This window comes from Cynocephalus volans, chromosome 8, assembly GCF_027409185.1.
Source record: "Cynocephalus volans isolate mCynVol1 chromosome 8, mCynVol1.pri, whole genome shotgun sequence".
Taxonomy (NCBI): Eukaryota; Metazoa; Chordata; class Mammalia; order Dermoptera; family Cynocephalidae; genus Cynocephalus; species Cynocephalus volans.
Genome location: NC_084467.1, coordinates 118917518 through 118944719, shown reverse-complemented (window position 1 = coordinate 118944719; position 27202 = coordinate 118917518). Strand labels below are relative to the sequence as shown.

General features: G+C 42.6%; 1 protein-coding gene and 1 pseudogene across 1 annotated transcript; both read right to left on the bottom strand.

The window, feature by feature from the left end:
* Positions 1 to 354: 354 nt before the first annotated feature.
* PCP4L1 (Purkinje cell protein 4 like 1) lies at positions 355 to 22880 on the bottom strand. Its single transcript, XM_063105246.1, has 3 exons — positions 22657 to 22880; positions 2097 to 2151; positions 355 to 1482 (listed from the first exon to the last, which is right to left on the bottom strand). The coding sequence occupies exons 1-3, from the start codon at positions 22663 to 22665 to the stop codon at positions 1340 to 1342; spliced, it is 207 nt and encodes a 68-aa protein (XP_062961316.1). The 5' UTR covers positions 22666 to 22880; the 3' UTR covers positions 355 to 1339.
* LOC134383699 (small ribosomal subunit protein uS5-like) lies at positions 3137 to 3941 on the bottom strand (annotated as a pseudogene).
* Positions 22881 to 27202: the final 4322 nt, after the last annotated feature.

Genomic DNA, 27202 nt, shown 5'->3' with positions numbered 1-27202 from the left:
GGGAGAATGTGGGAGGAAGACAAAGCAGGAGGGAAATCTAGGATAGGTTATTTGGGGATAGGGAGCAAGGAATACTAGGTTTGTTTTCAGAGAGGTATGCACCAAGTGTGCTCTTAGCTGGAAGGAGAAAGCGAAGATGAACACCCTTGCAGGTGTGCACTGGGGGTGGTTAACAGCAGCAGAGACGATGTGGGTGGTAAATCAAGGTGAGGGTAAGGTCAGGGTAAGGAAGGCGGGGTTGGCTTCGGTCTTAAAATTGCTCAGGCAGTGTTAGTTATCCATGCAGTTGTTCCCCCACCCTCCCTGGGCCTGGTTCAGGCTTGCATTCATATTCCTTCCAAGAAAAAAGATTGGTAGAAATGAAATGACCCTATTTGAGGGTTTTTTTATTGTTATAATTATTAAACATGCTACAGTTACATAGAGTGGCTATTCCATTTCTCTCCTGACTTCACAGAGGAGCAGGTGAGAACTTGAGGGGTTTTTGGGTTCGTGTGGCCTCTGGGGATGACTGGACCTGGGGGTTTAGAGGTAAGCAGGTTAGTAAAGCCCCAAGAATCCTTCACGTAGTACTTTTTTTTTTTTTTTTTACACTTTTACCAGCAGTAACTTGTAGCTTCAGAGATCTCCCGATTCTTCGCTTTTCTTTCCTCCCTAAATCTATCCTACTTCTCATTTCCCAGCCTATGGCCCTGGAATGTCTTCTGCCTCTGCCCCTTACAGTCCTAGACTAGATGAGGAAGGAAACTCTACCAGTCCCAGTCTACCTTCCTTGTAACTAACCTACTCAGCATGCACTAACGTGGTAAGCTGCTTTATTTAGGTCTGCCTAGGCCTAGGGAGAAAGGGAGGCTCCAGTCCTCCCTGTAGCTTAGATCATAGGAAGGAAGTCGGAGGTGGCGGTGCAGGAGGATCTGAAGGGGAAAGAAAGTTACCTGAAGTGTGAATGTTGTAACTGGCAGAACAGTGCATATGCCCCACCCTCAGGCACCCTACACTGAAGGTTCTCCCCTCCCACATTGTCAGGGGACCCCTCTCAACTTCAAAGCATCTTGTTCTTCAACCCCACAGGGCAGGCATAGGTACTGATCAAGGAGCCTTATCCCAAGGAGAAACTGAGCCACCCTTAGGCAAGTGGCTGCCAACTGAAATTTTCATCTTCCACACGTTCTTTGTGCCTCTACTGCTGTGATGGCTTGAGGGGGCTAGAGAAAAGAATATATAAGGGTTGAACTTGCCTCAGTGACAGGCTAGAGGGACAAAGGGACAAAGACACATGGAAGTCAGGGCTATGGAGAAGGGGAGAAAAGGGAGCGGGATGAAGGGCAAGGCTGGCCATTCAGGAGCTGGGATCCTTTTTTCTTTTCTGGAATCGCCGGAACTTGCCCTGAATGGCAAGGGCAGCCTTCTCTGTTTCTGGTGCTGTCAGATCAATGTCAATCTCCTCCTCCTCCTCAGCCTTCTTGGCATTGCCAGCTTTCCCTGCAGATAGTTGGGAGACTCATTAATGAGTTAACCTGACCTGCCCTAACTCCCTTCTCCAGGCCCCGAATATAGTGGTTAAGGTCCACTTTGTGTTAGACTCTGAGGGGTCCCCCAATCTTTGCGAGGACTACCAATGCCCAATAATTCTCCTAGAATTTGAGTCAGGGTACCTAGGCTGGGAATTAGCTATAGTTACTTAAGGAAGTTTTGCTACTCTTGGACCAAATGACAAATGTAATCTTTCATCACTTATTCCCAAATCCTACAGTTCAGGTCCCGAAGCACATTCAGTTCCCCCAGCGTTCCCTCAATTTCTGATAGAGACAGTGTGCTAGGATTATCTGATGAGTTTCTTCTTATCATTTTATCTGCCTCCCCTAACCACTCCAGACTCAGTTTCTAAAATCAAAGAGTATATACTGATAGGTTTACTTCTTAGGGAAAAGTGGAAAGAAGCCTATAGATACACAGTAGTAGTTCTAACCTAGTCATTCTCTACATTCTTATTCCTTTCATATATGAATTTAGGGCCTTCCAGACTTACAGCCATACTTGTCTTCATGTTCATACACTCACCTGCTCTATAGACTAACCAGCACAACCTCACTCACCTTTTTCCTCTGGGCCAGATGCCTGGCTGGTTGCTGGGGATGTTTTGGTGTTAAGCTGGAAAAAAAAATCAGAATATTAGATATTCATGGAAGTTGGGGTTTTTTTGTTTTGTTTTGGCATCTGGCCAGCACTAGGATTCCCAAAACCATGACCTTGGTGTTATAAGGCTGTGCTGTAATCAACTGAGCTAACTAGCCAGCCCAATGGAAGTATTAAGGTACCATTCCCTTAGACTTCTTAGACACTCTCAAGCCCTCCTATTACCAGGTGCATTCCATTAGTCTTTTGATGAAGTGAGTCTTGAGATCAGAGAGCAAAAGTCATCAAGATTCATTTGACAAATACTTATTCATGCTAGGGAAATTGTAAAGAACAAAATAGACAAAGAAGGGCCGGCCCCATGGCTCACTCGGGAGAGTGTGGCACTGGTAGCGCTGAGGCCGCGGGTTCGGATCCTATATAGGGATGGCCAGTGCACTCACTGGCTGAGCGTGGTGCTGACAACACCGTGCCGAGGGTTGCAATCCTCTTACCAGTCCAAAAAAAAAAGAAAAAAAAAATAGACAAAGAAATCCTTTCATGGAGCTTACATTCTAATGTATACACAGGCAAATAAATAAGCAAATAAAATGACTACCATGTTAGATGGTGATAAGTGCTATAAAGAAAAGTCAAGGAAGGGAGGTAGTGAGTGCTGGGGTAGGAATGGAGGAATACAGTTTTATACACAGTAATCAGGAAAAGCCTTTCTGAAAGGGAGCATTTGAGCAAAGAACTGAAGGAGATGACAGAGTAAGTGTTGTGGATATGGGACAAGAGTTTTCAAGGGCCCTGGGGTAGAAGTGTAATTATCCAGTTTGAGGAACAGCAAGAGACTAGTGCAGCTGGAGAGGAGAGAGGAAGGAGGAAAGATAATGAAAATGAGATTAAAGTTAACTGGGGATGGCGGCAGATTACATAGGCCTTTGGAGTCTTTTTAAGGAGTTTGACTTTTTTTAAAAACAGGCTTAATTAACTTTATTTTCCTTGTATAAAAACCCTATGTTGTAGCCATGGCTGGAGCCAGGATCTTCTGCATGGAGACTCTCCATGGGCCTTTACAAGATGGTCAGTGAATTCCTGACAGGGAGATATGGTAAACACAGTCTCCTTCCAGAGGTCAGGGGTCAGAGAGCTGTAGGTCTTGGTGATGGCATCAAAGGTGGCCTTGATGAAGTTGCCCAAAGTGGGCATACAGCCCCTGGCTGAGGTGTAACAGTTGCCAACACCAGCCATCATCAGCAGGTTCTTGGGCACAGGGGCCAAGACAATGCTAGTGCCTCTGGGGGCAGGGATGAGGTGCACCATCAGAGAGTTGCAAAGACCTCTTACCTTGCAAAGGACAGTGTGGGGCTTGCCAACCTTGTTCCCTCAGTAACCTCTCTGCACCAGGACAATGGAGAGGTTAGCCAGGATGATTGCCCCTTGGATGCACTAGTCCCCGATGGTGACAAATGTCTTGAACTTAGTCTGCTGGCCAGAACAGGTCTGCTCTTGCACTGGCATAATCTTCAAAACCTCATAGTTGAGGGATACCCCCAGGAAAAAGTCAATGATCTCAGACTATTAATGGGCAGGGAGAAGAGATAGATTTCTTCCAGGGACCTGATCCTCATGTCCTTGACCAAGTGGCCCAGCTTGATGACGGGGATCCACTGCTTGTTCTCAGCCTTGCCTCTGCAAGCTCCATGGCCCCAGCCCAGTCACAACTGTGGCTGCAATGTTGGCCCCGGATGTCTCTGCCACGTGGCCTCCCATTCCAGGGCCCCCAGGGCCTCTGGACCCTCCCGCTGCACTGGTTCCATCTTCCATTTAGTGTTCTCACAGAGAAAAAGCAGGAGTTTGACTTTTACTGCAAGTGAGATGGGAAGCCATTGGAGACCTTTGATTTAAACAAAAGAGCATGGAGGAAGCAGAAAACCTGGTAAGAGGTTATTGGGGAAAACTGAACAAGAGATTATAGTAGCTTGAATTAGATTGGTGGCAATGGAAGTGCTAAGTGGTTGGATCCTGAATGTATTTTTTAAGCTATGACCAATGTGATTTGTTCATTGGATAAGTGGTATTGTGAGAGAGAGGAGTTATGGATGACTCCAATGAATCGGCTTGAGGAACTGAAAAAATGAAGTTGCCAGTTCCTGAGATGGAGAAGACAACAGGAAGAGCAGGTTTTAGGCAGAGGATCAGGAGCCTGTTTTTGGACAAATTTGAGACACCTATTAATTATCCAAAAAGAGATGCTTTTATAAGCAGTTGGATATTCAAGATTAAGTTAAAAAAGAAGGGTCTGGGCTAGAGTTACAAATTAGGGGGTTATTAATATATAAATAGCATTTAAAACCATGGTACTAAATAAGATCACCATGGGAGTAAGTTCAGATAGAGAAGAGAAGAGGATCAACTCCTGGAGCATTCCAGTGATTAGAGTTGAAGAAATGAAGAAAAATCAACAAAGGAAACTGAAAAGAAGTCAGGCAGAAGAGAAGCCAAGAGATGGGTTAAGTAGAAGCCATGTGAAGAAAATATTTCAGGGAGAAGAGAATGATCAACTATGTCTAATTCTTCAGGTAAGCCAAATAAAATGAGTACTGAGATTGACCATTTAGTTTTGCTATATGGAGATCACTGACAAGGGATCAGTGGTGATATTGACGAGACAAGTTTCAGTGGAAGAAAGGAGCAAGAATCTGATTGTAGTGGGTTCAAGAGAAAAAAGGAGAAGAGGAATTAAAGCAGCAAATATAGAAGGAGGTCCAAAGAAATTGGGGTGCAGTGTAACTTTGGGCGGATATGGAGTCACAAGAAGATTTTATTTAAGATGACAGAAATTACAGAATGTTTGTGTTCTTATGGAAATGATCCAGTAGAGAAGGAAAATTGTAGGAGAGAAAGAGGATCATTATTGGAGTAGGAGACAGGCAGTGTGATCTAGTGCCTAAGCAGAGGGTGGCCTTGAATAGGAGCTGGAACAGATCTTCCACAATAACTGGAGGGACGGCAGAGCATATGGGTCCAGATGCAGGCAAGTGTAAACATTTGGAAGGTCTTCTCTAACTGCTTCTGTTTTTGAAGTAAAATAGGTAACAATGTCATCATCCAAGAGGATGATGGAAGAGGTATTACAAGGGAAGGAGGGGGAAAAGAAAGTATGAAATACCTATCTAGGCGATTAGGAGAGTGAATGGATTAGGAAGAGCAAGCCATGTGAATGTCTGGGAGAAGAGCCTTTTGGGAAGATGAAACTTCAAGTAGAAAGTCTCTGAGGTATGTTTGTGCCTGGTATGTTCAAGGAAGAGTAAAAAGGAAATCACCATAGCTGGAGCTAAGTAAGGGAGGTAGGTAGCCAGAACATGTGTCTTTGGAATAGGGCAAAGACTTCGGATTTTTTTCTGAGTTAATGGAAAGGCATTACAGGTTTTAGAGCAGAGAGAAACATGGTCTGATGTGTTTTTAAAGGATTTCTCTGACTGATTGGTAGAGATAGTCTATAGAGGAGCAAGAGAGAAACCAGGGAAAACAATTAGGAGGGTCTTACAGTGGTACGAGCAAGATGATGGAGGCTTGAACTGGGATGGTAGTGGATGTCATAGGAAGTATTCAGACTTGAGACAAGTTTCATGGTAAAATAAAGTGGATCTACGGATAAATTTTAAGTTTCATGGTAAAATAAGCTGGGTCAGCTGATGGATTTTTGGGTATTGAGAGTTCTATCAAAGATGTTTTCTTTAAAGGGCAGCAGAGGAATTGGACAGTAGTTGGGGATGAATATGGAGTCATGGGAGGGTGTCTGGTAAGATGGGAGATTTAGTGTATCTGAATGCTGATGGGAATTATTTAGTAGAGAAGGAAAAAGTGATGATGCAGGAGAGGGGATAATTACCAGAGTGATGTTTTTAATAGACAAGAGGAAATGGATCTAGTGTACAAGTAGAAGGGTTGGCCTTAGATAGAATATAGACAATTCATCTACAATATAAGAATGAAGACATAGCATATGGGTATAGATGCAAGCAGGGTGGAAGATGTAATGAATGTATGAAAGCTCTATTCTGACTGCTTCTATATTCTCAGTAAAACAAGGACAGTTGTCAGCTGAGAGTGAAGAAGGGGCAGGAAGTAGTAAATGTTTGAGGAGAGAGAATGAGCGAAATAATCATCTAAGAAAGTAAGAGATTGAATGACTGGTAAGATGTGGCAGGATTACCAGACAGCACAAAGGGCCCGTTTGAGGTTAATGGCCATGGATTTAAAGTGAAACCAGTCAAGACATTTTCCCTATCTTCCAGGCTAAGTGAGAAGATAAGACAAACAGGCAGATAATATTTATTGGGCATTTATTATATGCCAAATATTATTCCATTTAATCTTCTGAAATCTCTGAGATATCACCCTATTTTATAGCTAAGGAAACAGGCTTACAGAGATGTTAAGGATTTTGCCCAAGGTCAAGTCACGCAAGTAGAAAACAGTGGATCTGGCTTTGGAACCCAGGCAGACTGCCTGCACACTCTTAACTGCAAGGCTATACAGTCCCCATAAGACCAAATATTGTCACAAACTAACACAAATATGCTAATATGTTGACAATTACTGAATCTAGGTGAAAGGCATATGGATGTGCATTGAAAAATTGCTTCAACTCTGTTAAATTTTTATAATAAAAAGTTAGGAGGAAATAAGAAAATAATAACTTCAAGTAAAACAAAACTTACGAAAATAAAAAATGCTAATACATTGTTATATTTGACATGGGAAAGTGTCTTTAAAAGTAGTTGTAAATTGATAGGGTTCAATTTTTGTAAAAGATACATATATGTTTATCTATGTATATATATGTTTTCACTTAAAAATCTAGAAGAACATACACAAAAGTATTCCTGAAACTCTGTGGAACTCCTAGACCCCCACTGACAAAAGGAAAGATTCCTTGAGAGCAAGGGCTGTTCCTGAGACTCCGGAGACTGGCCCAGTCATTATTCTTTCTCTCCCGTAGGGCTCCTTGTGGACAATTTTTTTTTTTTTGCACACGATTAATATAATGGTCCCAAAGTTACCTAGGTGACACCTTCTACTATGGCATACTGTCACCACAAGAGATTTGTCCATATTGCAAAAGCATGACATGGGTGGGGTATGCAGTAATAGGATAGCAGCAAATGTCCAGACAAGAAGGTCATGGGTCAAAAGGCAAGTTCTGTAGTCCCATGATCTCTGACTTCAAATCCTACTTTCTCTATTGCCAGCAAATCCCTGACTCCGATCTTTGCTTTAACCATTATCCTTCTGTCTGACTCTAAACCTGTTTCCTTAATCCATCCCACCCCAACCCCTCCCCTTTGAAAGAAAGGCTGGATCCAGGTTCTATATATCTCCCCTCTGATGGCTGTTTTATCTACTTTCCTTCTCTTATCAGCTGACCTGGAGAATCCTCTAAGCAAGAATATGTGTCAGGACTGAACCACACAGGCTGCCACTTTCCCTCTGCCCTGCCAGCTATCCCTGAGTCTCTCCTGAGTTTACCAGCCCTGGAATGGAGCAGAGGCTTGGCAGCTGCCTGGTGTCCCCAGGGGTTCCCAGCTCCATTTGGGTTAAATTTATGAGAGATCATATTATGGACTGAAGTGTGTCCCCCCAAAAGTTTAATGTGTTGGAGACCTGGTCCCCACTGTGGGAAATTCTATTACAGTAATTGAAAGGTGGGGACTTGCAAAGGTGATTAGATTGTAGGACCATGCTGTAGTGAATGGATTAGTAATGGTGGTCAAGGGTGTGGTTTTGAGGGCTTTAAAAGGAGAGCATGTAAGAGTCTCTCTCTCTGCTCCTGCCTTTCTCAAAATGTAATACCGTGCATCACCACCAAAGAAGATGCTCACCAGATGTGTTCCCTAGACTTTGAGCCTCTGAAACTGTAAGCAATAAATTTTGTTTTCTTATAAATTACACAGTTCCAGATATTTTGTTTTAAACAACAGAAATGGACCAATACAGACCATAATCTAACAGCAAGGGTCTCCACTGAGGACATCAGAAAAAGGTGCTGAACGGAGAAGAAAACCGCTGTTACAATGCCCCCTTGAAATCTCCCTCATACCTTCTGCTGAAAAGTAGAGTGCTGGAACTTTTATTTTACTTCCTGCCCCTCCTCCTTACACCCTCTTTAGCCAGTTCTCAAAATAGCCACTCTGGACACACTGGATTTCTGGATTTAGTTGTTTGTGATTTACTGTGGTTGGGGGTGGGGGCAGTTAAATCACAAGTTGTCTGCTCCTATCCTCTGTATAGTACTCAGTCCTTTACTGGTCCCTGGCCTTTGCTTCAATCCTCCTGTTAATTTTCCAGAAACTCAACAATTTTAGATGAATCAAGTATATGATTCATATTCCTATGGTATATCCATCTGCAAGCCATCAGACTAACAACACTTCAGGTAAACCAGGGAGGCATGGAGGTCTACTCTGGGTGAAGCAGAAACCACACGTTCTATAAAGGTTTCTCTTATGAAAACTCACACCTCTAGAGAAACGATGCTAACCTGCAAGAGCTGTAACAGGACAGCATTTCTTAGCCTGTCTCTCAGCCCCTCATTCTAGCCAGGTATGGATTATAAACCTCTCAGGTACTCTTCTACTTCTTTCAGTACTAAGCTTTTCTGACCAGAAGTATCAATGGTGAAATAGTTTAGCAAATCCTTCCTTCTCCTTATAGAACTCAACTAGGGCAACTGAAAGAAATCAAGGACTTTAGAATGTCATCTCACCCTATTTTATTAATAATCACATATGTAATACTATGTGCCAGTCACTTTTCTAAGCACTTTATAAACACTAACCCATTGAATTATTATAACATCCCTGTAAAATAAGTATTATTGTTATTCTCATTTTACAGATAAGGAAACTGAGGTCAAAAGATGTTAATTATTTTGCCTAAGGTCATATAACTAAGAAGTTACAAAGCTAGGATTTGGATCCAGGCAGTCTGACTCTAGAGCCCACGCTCCTGTTCACTATGCTATGCTCTCAATCTCCAACCAACAACAGGAGCGTGTATGTGTAAGTGTGTGTGTACACTTGAGGAGGATTTCCAACGTGAGACTGACTTGACTAGGCAAGTTCTCCCATGCAATAGAGCAATCCCCAGGTACGAAGGAAAGTCCTAGAGATCACAATTTCCTTCCATTCCCACAGTTAGGCAGCTAGCCATATCCAAGGCCCAGCCTCTAAATCTACAGTCCCCAACACGTTCTTCAGTACATTCCACAGAAAACATGAGGAACAGGGTCCTATCCTCCCATTATGGGGCAATCTTACATGCTATTTGACTCAGATTCTTGCTCTGAAGTTGATCTAACCATTCTGATTTCAGGCTTTTATCTTGATGTTTGCTCAGTGGACCTTCTGACACACACCAGGCTGACCCCTGGGGGATGGCCATAGCCTGTATGTGTGTTCTTCACTCACAGGGCCAGATCCTAGCCAATCAGAGTTTAAGAATTCCATGTGCAGGATCATCGCACTGGCTTATAGTTCAAATTATTCCCTCACTTACATTCAAGCCTGTTATTCCAAGTTTCTAGTTAGCTTGGAGCTTGGGTCAGTTCAGCCTCACTGCCCACACAGGACTAAATGTTTCTCACTTCTCAATGAATACTAAACACTAATTAGCATTCTGAGGCTCATCAACTCTTGCCTTTCCCTAGAGGGCCCTAGTTTCTTTCCTTGCCTACCTTCCTGTATTCCTTTTCTCCTCACCTCTGGGCCTGACGTGCACCAGTGTTCCATTCCATCATCTTGGCGGTGCTGCCAAATCCCCATGAGTACTTTTTTTACTTCCTCTGCAGCTCAAAGTTGTGGACTCTCCCTTCCCATGGAGAAGGAGGAAAAGAAGGAGGGGCCTGCTGGCTTAGGGGTCTTTTTTCCTTAGGCTTTGAGACTGCAGTGAGGGATATGACACAGCAACATCCTCGCTTTCCTTAATACTTTCCCCAAGAATACCTACTGGTTTTTTTTTTTCCTCCCAATTCCAGCAAAGGGAAGCACCATACACTTGCCCTGTCTACCTCCTCCCAGGACATTATCAGCATTCAGATGCTGTCTTGTCCTTCCCTATGAGCTCTAGATCCCATCTTCCTCCTTCTCAGGAATTTTAACAATTAGTTCCCTTCACTCTCTTATATGTAAAGCTTCTACCTCTCTTTTCTTTTTAAGAAAAAAAAAATAAGCCTCCCTCAATCTGAATTCCTTTTCCAATTGCTGTTAGAGTAGAGACAGGTCTAGGACAAAGCCTGAAGAACATCAATATTAGAAAGTCAGGGCCGGCCAGGTAACTTGGTTAGAGCGCGGTGTTATAACACCAAGATCAGGTGTTCAGATCCCTGTGCCAGCTGCCAAAAAATTTAAAAAGGTTAGGGAGATCTTTTCAACAAATAGTGCTGGAACAATTGGAGAGTCATACACATGAAACAAACAAAAACATGACACCTCAATCCATACCTTGTACCCTACATAAAAATTCACACAAACATAGGGAAAAAAATCATTGCAACCTTAGGGCAGGCAAAGATTTCATAGATACACAAAAAGCACAATGTATAAAAGAAAAAATACATAAATTGAAAAATTAAAAACTGCTCTTTGAAAGACACTCCTAAGAGAATGAAGAGACAAGCTACAGACTGAAAGAAAGTATTTGCAAATCACATATCTGATAAAGGACTTATACACAAGATAATTTTTTTTTTCTCGGCAGCGGCTGGTATGGGGATCCAAACAGTCAACATTGGTGTTATCAGCACCACACTCCAACCAAGTGAGCTAACTGACCAGCCCTAGAATAATTTTTGAAATAATTTTTAAATCTCTATAAAAAAATAGAATTTTAATTTAATTTAATTAATTTCTTTTTTGGAGGTGAGTCAAGTGATGCAGTGGGAGTGGAGAAGGAACAAAAAAATCTGTAACTGGTTGTGCTCAATTAGCTGTGCTCAAACACCACTACACTCGGACCCTCCTAAAAATACAATTTTTAAAAATGGGCAAAATATTTGAACAGACATTTCGCCAAAGAAGATACATGGATTGCAAATAGGCACATGAAAAGATGTGGAACATCATTAATCATTTGGGGAATGCAAATTAAAACACAGTAAGATACCACTACATACCTACTAGAATAATTTTTTTTAATGGCAATTCAATGTGGTAGCACAGATACAGAGCAACTGGAATTCTCATACATTGCTAGTGGAAATGTAAAATCATATAGCTACTTTGGCAATTGCTTAAGCATACATTTGCCATACAACCCAGCAATCCTACTCCTAGTTATTTACTCCTAGTTATTTTTTTAAGTGAAATTAAAACTTATATCCACACATAAACCTGTAAGTGAATATTTATAACAGCTTTACTTGTAATCACTAAAGATTGGAAACAACCCAAATGCCCCTCAACTGAGGAAAGGATAAATAAGTTGTGATATATCCATACAATGTAATATTACTCAGCAACTAAAAGAATGGACAAGTGATACACAAAACAATATGGATAAACCTCAAATTATGCTAAGTGAAAGAAGTCAGACTCAAAAGACTATAGATTGTACGATTCCAATTATATGACTTTTTTTTTTTTTTTTAAAGATGACCGGTAAGGGGATCTTAACCCTTGGCTTGGTGTTGTCAGCACCACGCTCAGCCAGTGAGCGAACCAGCCATCCCTATATAGGATTCGAACTCGTGGCCTTTGTGTGAGCCACAGGCCAGCCCAATTATATGACATTTTTTATAAAGGCAAAACTATAGGGAAAGCAGACAGGTCAGTGTCTGCTATAAACTAGGTTCACAGGAGGGGTGGCTACAAAGTGGGATGGGGGAATTTGGGGATGATGAACTGCTCTATATCTTGACTTGGTGGTTACATGACATATACATTTGAGAAAACTCACAGAAGTATACACTGAAAAGGTTACATTTTATTGAACATAAATTATATCTTAATTTTTTAAATGGGGATAAACAGTTAGGGAGAGGTATTTCTTGACACATATTCTCACCTTGGCTTTGGGGACATCCCGGTTTTCCTGGTTTTTCTCCTATCTTTCTGGACACTTCTGCCCAACATTTAAATGTTGGAGGCTGTCAAGTTTTAGGGCTAAGCCCTCTTCTGTTCTCTCTTCCAAAATGATATTACCTGTATCTTCTCTAGTTATCATTTACACCAGCACTGTCCAATAGAATAGGGGCTGGCAAACTACAGCCCATGGGTCAAATCTGGTCTGCAGCCTGTTTTTGTAAATAAAGTTTTACTGGAACACAGCCATGCCCACTTATTTACATATTACCTGTGGCTGCTTCCGTATTACCACACGGCCCACAAAGCCAAAAATACTTACTATCTGGCGCATTACAAAAAACGTTTGCAGACCACTGCAACATAACTTTCTGTAATGAAAGAAATATTTTATATCTGTGCTGTCTAGTACGGTATCAACTAGGCATCCACTTTGAAATGTGACTAGTGCAACTAAGGAATAAAATTTATGATTTAATTTTGTTGTTGTTGACTGGCTGGTACAGGGATTGAATCCTGGACCTTGGTGTTATCAGCACCACACTCTAACCAACTGAGCTAACTGGCCAGCCTTATTTAATTTTAATTAATTAAAAAAATTATTTTTCACACCAAGGTCAAGGGTTTGCATCTCCATACCAGCCAGCTGCCAAAAACAAAAAAAAAAAACAAAAAAAAATTTTAAATTTTTTTGGTGGCTGGCTGTAATTAATTAAAATTTAATTTAAGTAGCTACATGTGGTTAGTGGCGACCATATTAGACAGCACAGAATGCCACTGGAGACTCAAATTTGTATCTCTATCCCAGATCCCCCCTCTGAACTTTTAAACATCTCCACCTGGATATTTTACAGGGACTCCATGTGCCTCAAACTGAATATATAATCCTACCCACCCAACCTAGTCCTCTGCGAGTATTCTCTGTCTCATCCAGTTGTAGAAGCCACAAACCTAGAAATTGTTCTTGACACCTTTCTTCCCTTCACATTGTATGTCTAATTTAAGTCCTGTTAATTTTATCTCCTAAATATCTATTAATCCATTCACCTCTCTCCACTGCTACCACCCTATATTAGTCCATTGGTCTGCTATAACAAAAATGCCAAAAATTGGGTGGCTTATAAACAATAGAAATTTATTTCTCACAGTTCTGGAGGCTGGGAAGTCCAAGATCACGGTGCCAGCAGATTCAGTGAGGGCTTACTTTCTGTTCATAGATGGCCATCTTTTTGCTGTATTCTCACATGGTGGAAGTGGGAAGGGATCTCTCTGGGGTCTCCTTTACAAGACACTAATTCCATTCATGAGGGTTCTGCCCTCATGACTTAATTACCTCCCACAGACCCCGCTTCTTTTTTTTTTTTTTTTTTAATTTTTATTGAATCAAAATTGATCATACATATTTTGGGGGTTCAACATTGAGATATGTTGATAAAATCAATATTACTAGTATATATATGGTTACAAATCATAATTATTCTTTATGCCCCTTATTCAATCTCTCCCCATCCCCCTCTCCCTCCCTCCTCCCCCTTTTAATTACCCTAGATTTCTTCTCTCCTTCTGAAAGAATAATGGTTACTCTGTTGAATGGTTGCCTAGATGATCTGTCCAATGCTGAGAGGTGTGATCAGGTCCCCCAATATTATCGTAGAGCAGATGCTTCTGTCATTCTGAAATGGGCTTTGTGCAGAAAGACATCCTCTTCTTTTCTTTATCTCTGCTGGTGACTCTCCTTGTGTCAATGCATTCCAGTGGCTGGTGGACCATCTGTGTGGTGGTTGTGGCATCTAGCTGCTTCCGTGGCAGCCATGGTTATTGTGGTGGCTGTGGTGGGCCACCCACATGGAGGTGATGTTTTTGGCATGCTCCTTGGTGCTGGCAGTGTGCCTGGTTGTGGTGAGTGTCTGGTCCCCAGCTCCATACCTCATATCCCCTGGTGGGCCCCAAGACACTGGTGGTGAGCCTGGGCCGGAACTAATTTTTTGTCTTTTGCTTACTTCTAAAACAGGGGAACTTCCTGTGGGAACCAGTACTTGAGCTGTGTGGTTGAGCTAAATTGCTACTTTGCTGCTGTTTCCCTAGGGAAGGCTTTTTGTGTAGCTCAGGGTTTAATGGTTGACCTAATAGCTACTTCCAGCTCTCCATAGACCTGGTGCACCTGGGTTGTGTAGAAACAGATCTGGGCCTGAGTTTTTTCATCAAGCTGCATCCTATGCAATTCTGCATTCCTGACCAGTCTCCTCTGAGTGGTCTTGTGCTGATTGGGGGGCGGATCAGCTGTCCTTATTGTGTCCCAGTGTTCCCCTGGTGAGCCTGTCTCCCCCACTGCCCATGCTCCAAATATTTCCCATGGGAAGGGCCCTGTGTGGGTCCCTTGAGATGACAAACCAACCTCTGAATGGCTCCCCTTTTACAGCTTGCTCCTGCATGGGTCCACAGGAACCCTATTAGTGATCTTGCTATCCTGGAGGCCACCAAAGCTCTCTTCTCCCCTGCTGTCTCCAACTAACTCCATCTGAAGCTCATAGCTGCAGCTTCTGGTGGCTCCTGCTCCATGCCCTCAGCAACTACAGCCTTAAAGTGGCCGCAGCCCAAAATGCTCAGAGTAGTTCCATAGACGCCACTTCCTAATAACATCACCTTGGGGTTAGGATTTCAGTATATGAATTTGGGGGAGGTACAAACATTCAGACATCAGACACCCTAACCCAGTTGTTTCTTATATGGGCCACTGTAATATAGCCCAAGTTGTTACTGATGCTCTTAGGATAAAGAGCAAAATTCGTAACCTGGCCTACAAGGTTCTACATTATGCAGCCTCTGATTACCTCAGTAACCTCATTTCTGGAATATACCATGTTCTTTCCCACACCAGGAACTTGGCACATGGTTCTTTTATCCCTGCTTTCCTTTTATCTAGTTAATTCCTGCTTATCTTTACACATGATTTACACTAAGTATTTGTTGAATGAATGAAAGGAACTCTCACTCTGCTTTATTTGCCCTCTCATCTAAATTTCTGAAATCAAATTTGTTTACAGATAATTGAGGGCCTCCATTCTGTAGCTAGTTCAGAGGTTGTAGAAAAGGGTATCAGAAGCTAGGTCATTGTTTTTCTTCACTTCAAAAAATGTGCCTGAAGAAGAGCTGATAAAGGGAAGGCATTCTCAGGAAGTATTTCTCACATTACCTGTATTACAGTTATTGTGTAATTGTTTTGCCTCTCCTTCCCCACCCTCAGCACTCCACTAGATTTCATTTCCTTGAAAGCACAGTCCATATTTCCAGTTTATTTGTATATCTCCTACAGTAACTGCAACTCGGATCTTTCATATAGTAGTTATATGTTTATGTGAATTGAAATTTTCTCAGGCTTCAATTTCCTGGAAGCAGTAATGTAGCATATTAAGTGAAGTCATACAGATCTGGGTTTATACCTTGGATCCACATTGACTATCTGTTCAAATCCCAGCTCTGCCATTCCTAGCTGGGTGACATTGGGTAAATTACTTAGCCTTGCTGTGCTCAAATCTCACATCTGCAAAAAGACAGATAATATCTATCTTGAAAGGGGAAAAGAACCAGAGAAAATGTACATAAAATGCCTAGCACACATTAAAATAAGTAGTTATTATTCTGAAGTAACATAACCCTGGGTTGAATATAAGATTAGGTCTAGGGAAAATTACTGAGGTACTGAAGGATTAAAAACACTAGAATCAAGAGTGGAGTTGCCACAGAGCAGATCTTCACTAAGTGGAACTAAAGGAGAAAGAGTATACCTGGGATTGCTCTAAGGCTCCTTGAGGCTTATTCTGCTATCATAGGAGATTTATAAGTAATCTTTTTTTTTCTCTAAACCAACCCTGGAAATCACAATCTCCCTGTCTTCCCAATGTCTGTTCCCCAAAATCCTGAGAATGGCTTTACTTTTAAACCTCTGGGAACCCTTAGACCCCTCCTTTTTTCTTTTTCTTTTCTTTTCTCTTCCCTTCTCTCTCTCTCTCTCTCTCTCTCTCTTTTTTCTTTTTTCTTTTTTTTTTAGTTTATAGACCATAGGGAGAAGGAGATTAGTGCTCAGGAGCAAATAAACCATATTTCCTTGACTAAGTCCTTTCATCTACCTTTGTATCACAAAGGTGATTATGTAAGCCTATTCCTTGCCTCACAAGGTAGTATTATCTTGGCAAAGCACCTAAAGACCAGTCAAAGCAGTAGCAGCTTAGGTACTGTTTTCCTGCTACCACTATTGCAGAATAGGTACCCTATAACTCTAGGCCCGACTCACCCTGCCCCCTTCTTTAGCTGCATTTCTTCCTTCCTTTGTCGCATTTATCTTTAATGGAGTTGCCACAGCAACCATTGTCACCAGAAGAGGGAAGATAGTGTCACCCCTTCTGCTCCAAGCAGCAAGTTAGAACTAACCTTAGGAAGGTTAAACTACTCAGATTTTGCCATATTCCTCATTCCATTGGGCTCTTTAAAGAGGGATCACAGGCTGTTAACCAGCAGCAACAAGCAGGAACGAGAATCAAATCACCTCATTACCTGGGCCATCTATATCTGCATTTATTTGCATGACATAGCTTGGATACTGTGCAAATGAAAACACATTATAAATGCCTTACAGTACTTACTGCCAGAATCACTTAAAAGTTGCATGTAAATCAAATTTAGATAAATAGGCACAGATACTCAGAATACTGTCCTACAGTCCAGGGTAGAGAAACTAAAAAGGGTCTGAATCCTAAAAATCTTAAATATGAGCCCCTTTCTTGCCTTCATATTGACATAAATCCTAGACTTCATAAACTCTCTGCTTGTTCTAGAGGTGTAGGAAGTGAAGGGGGACGGGAGTTAGCGGAAAGGATCTTATAGAGGCTTCTGGGATTCCCTGGTGCCCCTGGAAGACCCTAGAGTGCTGTTTTTGGAGCACTGTTGGAACCGTTTCAATTCTTTCAGTGCAGCAACCAGCTGCAGTCTTCAAACAGCTTCAAAAAGACTTGCTCAAGGTCACCCTCAAGATAATAATAGAAAAACTAGGAATCCTTACTCCAGATTCTGCATACACACATTCCTCTCCTAATACATGAAGTATTTCCCTGATGCCCTATATCTCAGATGCCTCCTAAGACAGGAATAGAACCTAGATAGCCCTAGCTCTCAAGCCCCCTGGTCTCTCTCTCTCCCTTTAGCCATCCTACCCCTGTTTCCTGGAATAGCAGTACCCCCCACTGGAGTCAGAAGCAGAATTCTTTGGCCATGCCAGCTCATGGCATGCAGTGAGTCAACATCCCCAGCCCATTCTCCCCAGCATGGGCTGCCACAATTTAATGAGTGGTTATTTGTGGTACTCTGCACACAGCTTGGAGCTGTGCTTTCACTCTTTAGTGGAGGGTAAGAGATGGGGGAAAGAGAGTAGTGCCAAGACATCATTTATTACTATAACCTTCAATGTGCATTCCACCCATGGCGTTAATGTCCCAAAATAAATGTATTAATCCCCCCACAGCCTACAAAGCAAACACTCAGCTGGAGGGCTTTGTGTGGGAGGGAGGCAGCACCAAGGACAACAGAACGGTAAATGGCACCTCTTTTCCCTAGAGGGGGTTGGGAAGCCTAGGTGGGCATGCCTCCAGAAGTCAGCCTGGAAGGAAGCAGAAATCAGGCTTCAGAAAGGAGAATGTGATAAAGTCTAGGTTTCTAGGCACTTGTTTATAAGCACCTTACAGGAATGCACATCTCTTGGAAAAAGTAGTTTTGGACCTGCTTCCGACTTAGCTAAAATAATTCTGGGGCAAGTCAAGCCATCTTGAGCATCAGGTCCAGAGTATGGATTTAGAAAATATTCACTTAGGATTCCGGAATCTCAGTAGGCTTTCATCACTTACCTTGCCAGTGTAATACATTCTTCTTTCCTCCTCTTCTTATCTTCCTCTTCCCAAAGCCTTTGTATTCTTCACTTGGAAGTCAAGTGGCCAAATAAAGGACTAAATATCTGGAGCCTGTTTGGTCATCAGGTCATCACCCATTTTATTTAGATACCTGCTTTCCCCACTGGGTCTTTCAAGTCAAATAGAGTTAACATAATTGCTCTCATAATTTTCATATGTTAGATTTCAGAAAGAATACCTCTTTCTGGTCCTTGATGATCTGCAATTATGGGAATCAATGATGAACAGTGAAAGAAGAACCCATGAAAAGAGGGTCTCCAGGCTTCCCCTTTCCCTCGCCCCTATCAGCTTACCTACTCCAGTCCAGAACACTCACTGCATCCATTTTGAAAGTAACTACGCATCCTGCATAAGGATGAATAGTACCTGCCCTGCCTATTATTCTACCAAAATATACCCTATTGATAAATATTATCCCGTGTTGGTCTCTTCTCTCTCTCTATCCTCTTGTTCAACATTTATTCAATCATACTGCTTATATTTCTTATGCAAAGTATCTGTAATATATTCATTAAAAGTTGCATGCAAATCGAATCATTATATATTCACTGGTATAACTTCTTAAAGGAGTCTTATGGAAAGTTATTTTGGGATGAGAAGTCAGCAGTACTGTGTCCTCATCTTGATTTTAGTACTGTGTAAATTTAGATAAGTTTTGGGCCTCAGTTTCCTCACCTGTAAAATGAGAAGATTGGACCATTTGATCTTTAGGGCTCCTTAACAAATCTAAAATTATATCACTAAAATGTTTTGATATTTTATTTGAAGTTTTCTTGGTAGAAGATACACCTACCTTTCTATCTTGAAGAATTTTTGTGAAATTAAGTTTATTTTTTTCCATGAAAAGATAGATTTATGAAAGAAAACTTGGAAATATAGAAGAGTAGAAGGAAACAGAGGGAGGCATTCACAGAACCACTACCTAAAAAAATTGACAATTATTGATCCTTGTTCATCCCCTCTGCCTGTAATCCTATTTTAAGATCCTCCACAGGCAGACATGAAGGATGCATCAGGTTTGCATGTCTGGACTCCAGCCACATTACTTATAGCTGTCTGCCCCTACAGAGACTTGGCATTCTAAGTGGTAACTGATCACAGCCACAGCTTGGGAAAAAGAGTCGTCCATCCTCCCAGGTTAGAGGATGACAAAGTCATCCAGTTCTACCAGCCAGAGGCTCTTGCTCAAGCAGCTAAAGCTAACAAAGGATGACTAAGAAAGGGATGAGCAGGCTTGGGAATCAAGTTGTGGTTTCCCTTACTTTGGAAGACAGATGTTTCTAGAGGTAGAAAGCATCCCAATAATGAGTAGCTAGCCCTTTTATCTTGTATATCCAATATAACCGTAATAAAATACCAATGAGAATGAGAAATTTGGATTTCCTCCAAGTCCCTACCAAGTTCACTAACAACTGGCTCACAGGAGATATAACAGAATGGTAACCATCTGACTGAACTTCCATTGTGGGGAAGGTTGAAGACGCAGACAATTGTGCATGGGAAAGAAAATGTGATCCCCAAAGTGTAATATCCCATTCCCATTAGATAAGAAGATAGCAAGCAGAATAATAAAGGAGGGAGCACTAGTTCTAAGCTCTCCCCTAATGAGATTTCTAGTTGATCTGTTCTTTCCTCCAGCGCCTGCCAGCCAAAACACAAGACAGACACCATAAGGATGGTCACCAGTAATCCATGACTCCCATTTCAGCAGAATGACTGCAGGACCAAGGGATTCCTCCAGCTAAGCTCCTCACAAACAAGAAATGCAACAGGATCACAGAAGAACCTGCAATTCTGCTTTAAGCAGCCAGCTGCACTATATGAAAAGGGGATTATAGGAAAGAGCCCTCAGAGACTGAATGCATCTTCCAATCCCATCCTTCACTGAAACTAGGGGGAAAGTTATTAGGAGATAGTCTGTGATCCACAGCAATCAAGTCCTGCCTGCAGCTGTGAATGCAGACTAGCTGGAGATGAGTCCCTGCAGCTCCTCTGCTCACGAATGTACACACTCACAGGAGAATGCTCTGCTGCAGTACTGAGTGACAGCAAGAGCCACAATGCAAAGCAGAGTCGGAGACCCTCCCCAGCAGCCCCACCAGAACCCCTACACTGTAGTTGCTGTAGGTCTGAAGTCTCCTCCCCAGTTTCTGTTCTTCAGTTGAACTGGGAATCCCTTAAAGACATCCCAAATCCTCTCATTTCATGTACTTCCTATGAAGCAAGAAAATAAGCAGGTGGGGGGAGGTGAAACTTACATAAGCTTCAGGGTACACAGGGATTTCCTGGGCTGGGCACTTGAGCCTAAAAGAGGATACTCATGGGGAAGAGCTATGAGAAATGAAGCAGTTTAGAATCTCCCTAGAGCTCCAGAGCTCTATAGCTTCTTCAACACTTCTGCTCTTCACCATAGCTTTTACAGGAGGAAGAAAACAGAATGGGTTTTCACCTCGAGGTAAGAAGAGACCCCTTGGGGATCTGGTTCAGAGACAGCTGGTCTTTATGCATACCAAGGTGGCTGCTTCTGGACTTTATAAATACTCATCCCTGAAGCCAGCTTCAACTCCGTATTAGGAGGCAGCTTCAAGGGCTAAACTGCTAATTAAACCAGTTCACTCTGACATTCTAGGAATCTGGGCAGTCTTGCATACACTGACAGTCCCCATCCAAGGATCCTACTCTCATCATTCTACTGAGCCCCTGACTGAGGCTAACCAAGTTTGGCTGCTGAGTCAGGAGGAGCCGCAAGACTTGACTTTCTACCCAGACACCAAATTGTTTCCCTTGCCATGAAACAGATTTGTCACTCCACCAAATACCACTCTAAATGCCAGCCCCTGTAGTGTGTTCTACAAAAGGGCCATATACTTCCCTTCAAAAGCACAGAGTAACCACAAATCTTCATGTTGGCATAGTCTTCAGATCACAGACTCCCAGGGGATGGCTTGAATTACAACTTTCAGATTTAGAAATGCTGGAGTGGGAGGAGCGGTTTGAACCCTAGACCTCAGTGAAAAGAGAGCAAAGAAAACCTCACTTCTCACGTTAGAGCTGAAAGAAAAATAGGAGAGAAGGTTGAAGGTTTTTCCCTTTTCTATCTGAAAGACTGCCATGGTCATAGTCACAATAAGCTGAGGAACTAGAAAACACTTTGATTCATCTGCAGCCCCCAGGCTAGCTGAATTTTCCAGGATAAATTTTGTGGATATGGCAACCAAGACAACAGAGCAGTTGGCACTAATTGGCTCCCTGGGTGACAACTTTTTGTAGAAGTCAGCAGAGTGCCTATTAAAGATCTTCATCTTTAGTAACTAAACTGGGATCCAGGCTCCAGAGTCCTGTTCCTTCCATACCCTGATATCCTCGGGAATTCTTGTACTAGTTTTTCATAATACTCTAACCAGAAAAAAAGAAACAGGGAGTAATAGCTAACATGGATTGAGTGCCTACTCTATGGCAGGTGCTGTTCAAAGTACTTTGCATATGCTATCTTATTTAATCACTAGAACAACCAGTATTATCACCATTCTACAGATAAAAACCTGAAGCACAAAAAGGTTTTGTAATTTGCCTAAGACCACATAGCTAGTTAGTAAGTAGTAGAGGGCAGGGGATCTGGTATACAGCTGAGAAGCTGGATTTAACACAAGGACCTGGGTACTAAGAAAGGAGCTGCAGAGGGCAAGCTTGTGATGCCACTGCCCAGACTGACTTCATGTTGGACGGATTGTACTTGTTTCTGATGTAAGACTGTGCCTTCAAACTCAACCAGACATTAGGAGACATGGGAGATGTCTTTCCAAAGTCTCTGCTTTGACCCTCACCCATGGACAGTGTTCTTTGAAAAGAGTAAATCAGTTAATGCACTGGGTCTGGCCCCGATGTACACTACGGAGCCTGCCGGGAGGCCTAGGATATAGCAAGCACTGCAGAGGGAGGTCTACTCTTGAAGGGAACATCTCCCCAGGAACTGGACATGCCTCCACTACAGGGGCTTCTGCATATCAGAAATGGTTCCTCCAACGTTCTTGATTGAATTGAGTGGAAGGCAGGATGCTACCTTCCTAAAGAGGAAAAGTGACCATCCCAGGGGGCCAGAGATGGAGTTCTTGTTGGATGCTACATAAGGAGTGCAAGAGCAGTACAATATTGCCTTAGGAGAGAGAGGACAGAGGCGAAGTGAGGGGAGTGAGGAAAACCAGAACAACCTTAGAGCAAGAAGACAGAGAGCTTAGTCCCCCTCTCTCTACAGCCGATTCCAGTCACCCCCAATGCGACATTCATAGTCGGAAGGCTTAAGGCACCCCTTTCTCCAATTGCTTCCCAGCGCCCCAAGATGGGAGTTTTCCCAGAGGGTCATTGGGGCGCCCTCAGAGGGTTCTCCGTGGCTCTAGGCTGCGCGCTCTCCCTCGCCTCCCTGGGACCCCTACCCACAGCTCCTTCTCCGCTGCAGCCCGCTCCTGGAGCGCTGGGGGCCGGGTCGCTTCGCTCACCTGGCTCATCGCGGCGGCCGGACAGGGCGCGCGGGGCGCGGCACGCGCAGGTGAGGTGAGGGGCCCTCGGGGCTGCACGGCCGACGGCCTAGAGTTGCAGGGCTCTGAGGCAGGGGCCCTGGCTGACCAGGAGATGCGAGTTAGTGCGGAGAGACTCTGCTCCGGTGCCAGCAGCCCGGGTTCTCGGAGCTCAGCTCACGCCAGGGGAGTCCCTCCGGCACCGTCCTGTCAGAACAGCTCCGCGCGCCTCCTGGAGCCCCACCTTTTATATTCGGCTCCGGTACCCGCCTCCAGCCCGACCAATAGGAGCTCCTCCTGCTGCAGAGTGACGGCCCCTGGCATCCAATAGTGGCAGGCTCAGAGGTCTGCTGCATTTCCAAACTAGGGTAAGACAGAGCGGGAAGGAGGGGGCTGAGAGGACTGAAAATGAAGTAGAGAGAGCAAGGAAGGAGAGGGAGGAAAGAGTAGCACAAGGAGGAGAGAAAGAGAAAGAGGGAAGGAAGGGGTGTGCGAGTTTGAGAAAGAGAAGAAGAGCTGGAAGGAAACCAAGAGTGTACGTGGGAAGGAGGAAACAGTGGATGAAAGGCGTGAAGCCAAGAGATGTTGCAGGTTAAGATTTAGTGGTAGGAGGGCACTCTGGATAAGGGAACAGAGCCAGAGAGGGAGACAGGGAGGCAGGACGGTGGGAAGACTGGAGCAAATGGACAGTGTTGTGTGACAAGGAGCAGGGAAATTGTAAAGTGCCTATTTCATTTGGAATATCATAGATTTTAGGAGTTGGAAGACAATTTTAAGATTCATCGAATCCTAGGCTGGCCCGTGGCTCACTCGGTAGAGTGTGGTGCTGATAACACCAAGGCAACGGGTTCGGATCCTATATAGGGATGGCCGGTTTGCTCACTGGCTGAGCGTGGTGCTGACAACACCAAGCCAAGGGTTGAGATCCCCTTACCGGTCATCTTTAAAAAAAAAAAAAAAAGATTCATCGAATCCTACTACCACAAAATAATAGTAAAAAAAAATCCTCTCCAGCAAAACGGTGGTCCCCATTGTCCACTTGAATAGGTAATGAGCTCTGCCCAAATGTTAATTTACAACTGCTGATTCATTCGATCTCAACCTGATAATGTGCCCTTCATTGTGCCATGGCTGTGAAGGTATAAAAAAAAAAAAAAAAGATACACTTATTATGATCTTGCACCTGTCATTGCCACTAAGATACACAAGCCCTGTCTCCTAAAGTCTAGTGTGTTTCTTCCTGCAATTCAGGTAGCAACCCACCATTTGGTAGTCCATGTCTGAGTACCAAAAGTAGCCAAGTGCACTCTGCCAGGGTTTCCAGAGAAGATGTGAAAGACAAAGTACACAATCCAATGTATGTAGATTATTTTCTAATAAGATGGAACTTAACTAAATAATTACTATGCTTTATAATTTTTAGGAAGAAAATATGATTAGGGCAAGATGATTAGAAATAGAATGCCTAGGTAAAAGTCATGAACTTTCTCATAACTTCAGCTGCTGTTGCTGGTTATGTAAATATCTAACTTTCATTTTTTTTCTCTAAGGAAATCTTTTAAATTCTCATGCCTATGATACTTCTAGGCATTGTAAAAACTATTAGCCTACTTACAGCTTCAGTCAGCCAAGACCACACATTTTCAGCGTTAACAGTTACAATCTTTTGATGGTTTCTTTCATGGCCTGTTGTAACTGAGTCATTAAGAGCTGAGATTCTCTCAACCAGCAAACAGACTCAAATAGCCCTTTCTCTAGCTAAGACCCTCTGTGCATTTACATTTTCTCTGCCAGGTCAGAAACACAGAAGATGGAAAAAAGATCACCTCTTTTCCCTCATCCACCTGAGATCCTCTGACTCTCACTTCCCAATGGGAATCCAGTTGCCTGAGTTACTAAATTTCTAACTAGGCTATCTCCTACTCACTCTATGCAGCCTACTCCTCTGGCTTCCTCCACCTGTCTAACGAAAGGCTAATTAGCATTGAAAGATCATCTTTAGTGAAGCAGACCTCTCTGAAGTTCTTAAACAGCTGTGAAAAGATTATAAAGAAAATTCAAGATACTAGATAAGGGATCAGTAAACTTTGTCCATATCAACAAGATGGTAAATATTTCAGGCTTTGTAGGCCATTAATGGTCTCTGCTGAGACTACTCAGGCCTCGCATTATAGCTTGAAAGTGGCTATAGATAATATGTAAACAAATGTGTGTGACTATGTTCTCATAAGACTTTATTTGTGAACACTGAAGTTTGAGTTTCATATAAATTTGATGTGCTATGATATAGTATTCTTTTCTAAATTTTAACATAAAACCATTCTTAGCTCATAGGCAGAAGGCCACATTTGGCTTATAGGCCATAAATTGCCAATCCCTGCCACAGATGATTAAATGCCTAGGTATGTTATCATGGTAAGTTGTATAACAATAAATAGTAATAGGTCAAAGAAGAAAGACATCAGCCAGGACCAAAAGAATCCAAAAGCTTCCTTGAGAAAGTGAGATTTGAGTTGGGCCATAAAGGAAGAGTAGAATATAGACAAATAGAGGAAGGAGGAAAAGATGTGTCTGTCTTGCCTCTGGGTGATAACAAGAGAAAAATAATGAAAGAAGACTCAGGTTTATGATGGAGAAGTTACAGGAGTTATGAGAGGGCCCTGAATGTCAAAATGAGGAATTTAAACTTAGCTCTCATACAAATATCATTTTTACATTATTCTTGCAGGGGAAACATAGGACCAATGTGTCAAGAGAAAGACTAAGAGCAGAGAGGCTAAGATAGGGATATTGCAGTATACAAAGGGTGAGATATTGCAGTGTACAAATTGTACTGGGTGAGTGTCATGACAGTAATAGAAGAGAAGGGAGAGCATCAAGAACCTTATGGCATAAGGAATCAATAAGATTTGGTGACTAAAATGATTTATGGGAGGATTCAAAGTGACCCTTGGAGTTCAAGACTGGGAAAGTGGGAAGATTATTCAATCATTCTTTGGCTATTAAGCACGCATTATGGCTAGGTCTTATGTTAGCTGTTGGGATAGAAAAACCTATGTGACATAGAGCTTATACTGTAGAAGGGGAGAGACAGTTATGTGAATGCAAAGGTGTTGTAGTGGATTGAATTATGTCTCCCCAAAACTCACTGAAGCTTGAATTGTGTCCCCCAAGTTTTATGTATTAGAAACTTTTCCCCCACTGTGACTGTTAAGAGGGTGGGAAATCCTATTATGCTAATTAAAAGATGAAGCCTTGAAGAGGTGATTGGATTGTAGGACCAAGAAGTAGTGAATGGATTAAAAATGATGGTCATGGGTGTGGTTTGGAGGGCTTTAAAGGGGAGTATGAACAGTCTCTCTCTCTGCTCTCTCTGCTTCCACCATGTTCAATGTGAGACCCCTCAGTCACTGCTGCCACCACCAGATGGACTTTGGACTTCCCAGCCTCAGAAACTGTAAGCAATAAATTTCATTTTCTTTATAAATTACCCAGTCCCAAGTATTTTGTTCTAAGCAATGGAAACGGACTAATACAGATGTGATATTGTTACAGGTGCTATGACAGAAGTCTGGGAAAGTGCAGTGGGAGTCCAGAGAGAGGAAAAGAATGACATTTAACATGAACAGGCATAATAAGTAACTACTAAGAATAGCAAGATTTCATGGAATTAGAGTTGTAGATTTTGGAGACATTTACGTACTGAGATAAGGATAAATGAAATAAAACATGTAAATGTAAACTGTGATGTTAAAATCTTAACTGTTTTTACTTTTTGCAAAAGTGTTGTGAATAGATGAACTATTAGGGAAGAACACAGAAGAAGGGTAGGAATGTTGAAATGGGCCCTTAGAGAAAAACCCACTGCTTTTCCTAAACAATACTCTTAGGGAAAAGGAGAATCCATTAGAGGAGAAAGAAAAAAAGAGCTGTTAGAAATACAGGTTAAAGGGTGGTTGGGTAGGGCTGGCAGGTTAGCTCAGTTGGTTAGAGCGTGGTGTTATACCAAGGTCAAGGGTTCGGGTGCTCCACACCAGCCAACCACCAAAAAAAAAAAAAAGAAGAAGAAGAAGAAGAAAGAAATACATTTGGAGAACCAAGAATGCATAACATTATAGACATTAGGGAGAAAAAGAGTTTCAAAGAAGAGGAAGTGGTTTGTGACAGGAGTCGAAAGCAGTAGGGAGTTTGATGGGGAGAAACGTAGGAAAAAGCCTATTGAATTCAAAAGACCATAGGAGATCATTAGCGAATTTAAGGAAGGAAGATTAAAACCAGATTGCAGTGCTGATAACACCAAGGTCAAGGGTTTGGATCCCCATGCTGGCCAGCTGCTGAAAAACAAGCAGGGGGAGGGGGACACCAGATAACAAGGCTCAAAGGAAAGGAATCCTTGTTTAAAAAAGTGTTTGTGCCATTACGTGGGGCGGGGGGGGGGGGGGGGGGGGGGGGGGGGGGGAGCAAACAGGATAGAATAGAGCAGGCTCAGACTGGAAATTTGGCTCAATGAACACCTGAGTGAGGTCAG

Excerpts from the sequence above, each read along its gene's own strand:
- PCP4L1 (XM_063105246.1), bottom strand. Across the intron at positions 1,483-2,096 it reads ATCTGGCCCAGAGGAAAAAG|GGAAAGCTGGCAATGCCAAG; the intron begins GTGAGTGAGGTT and ends AACTATCTGCAG.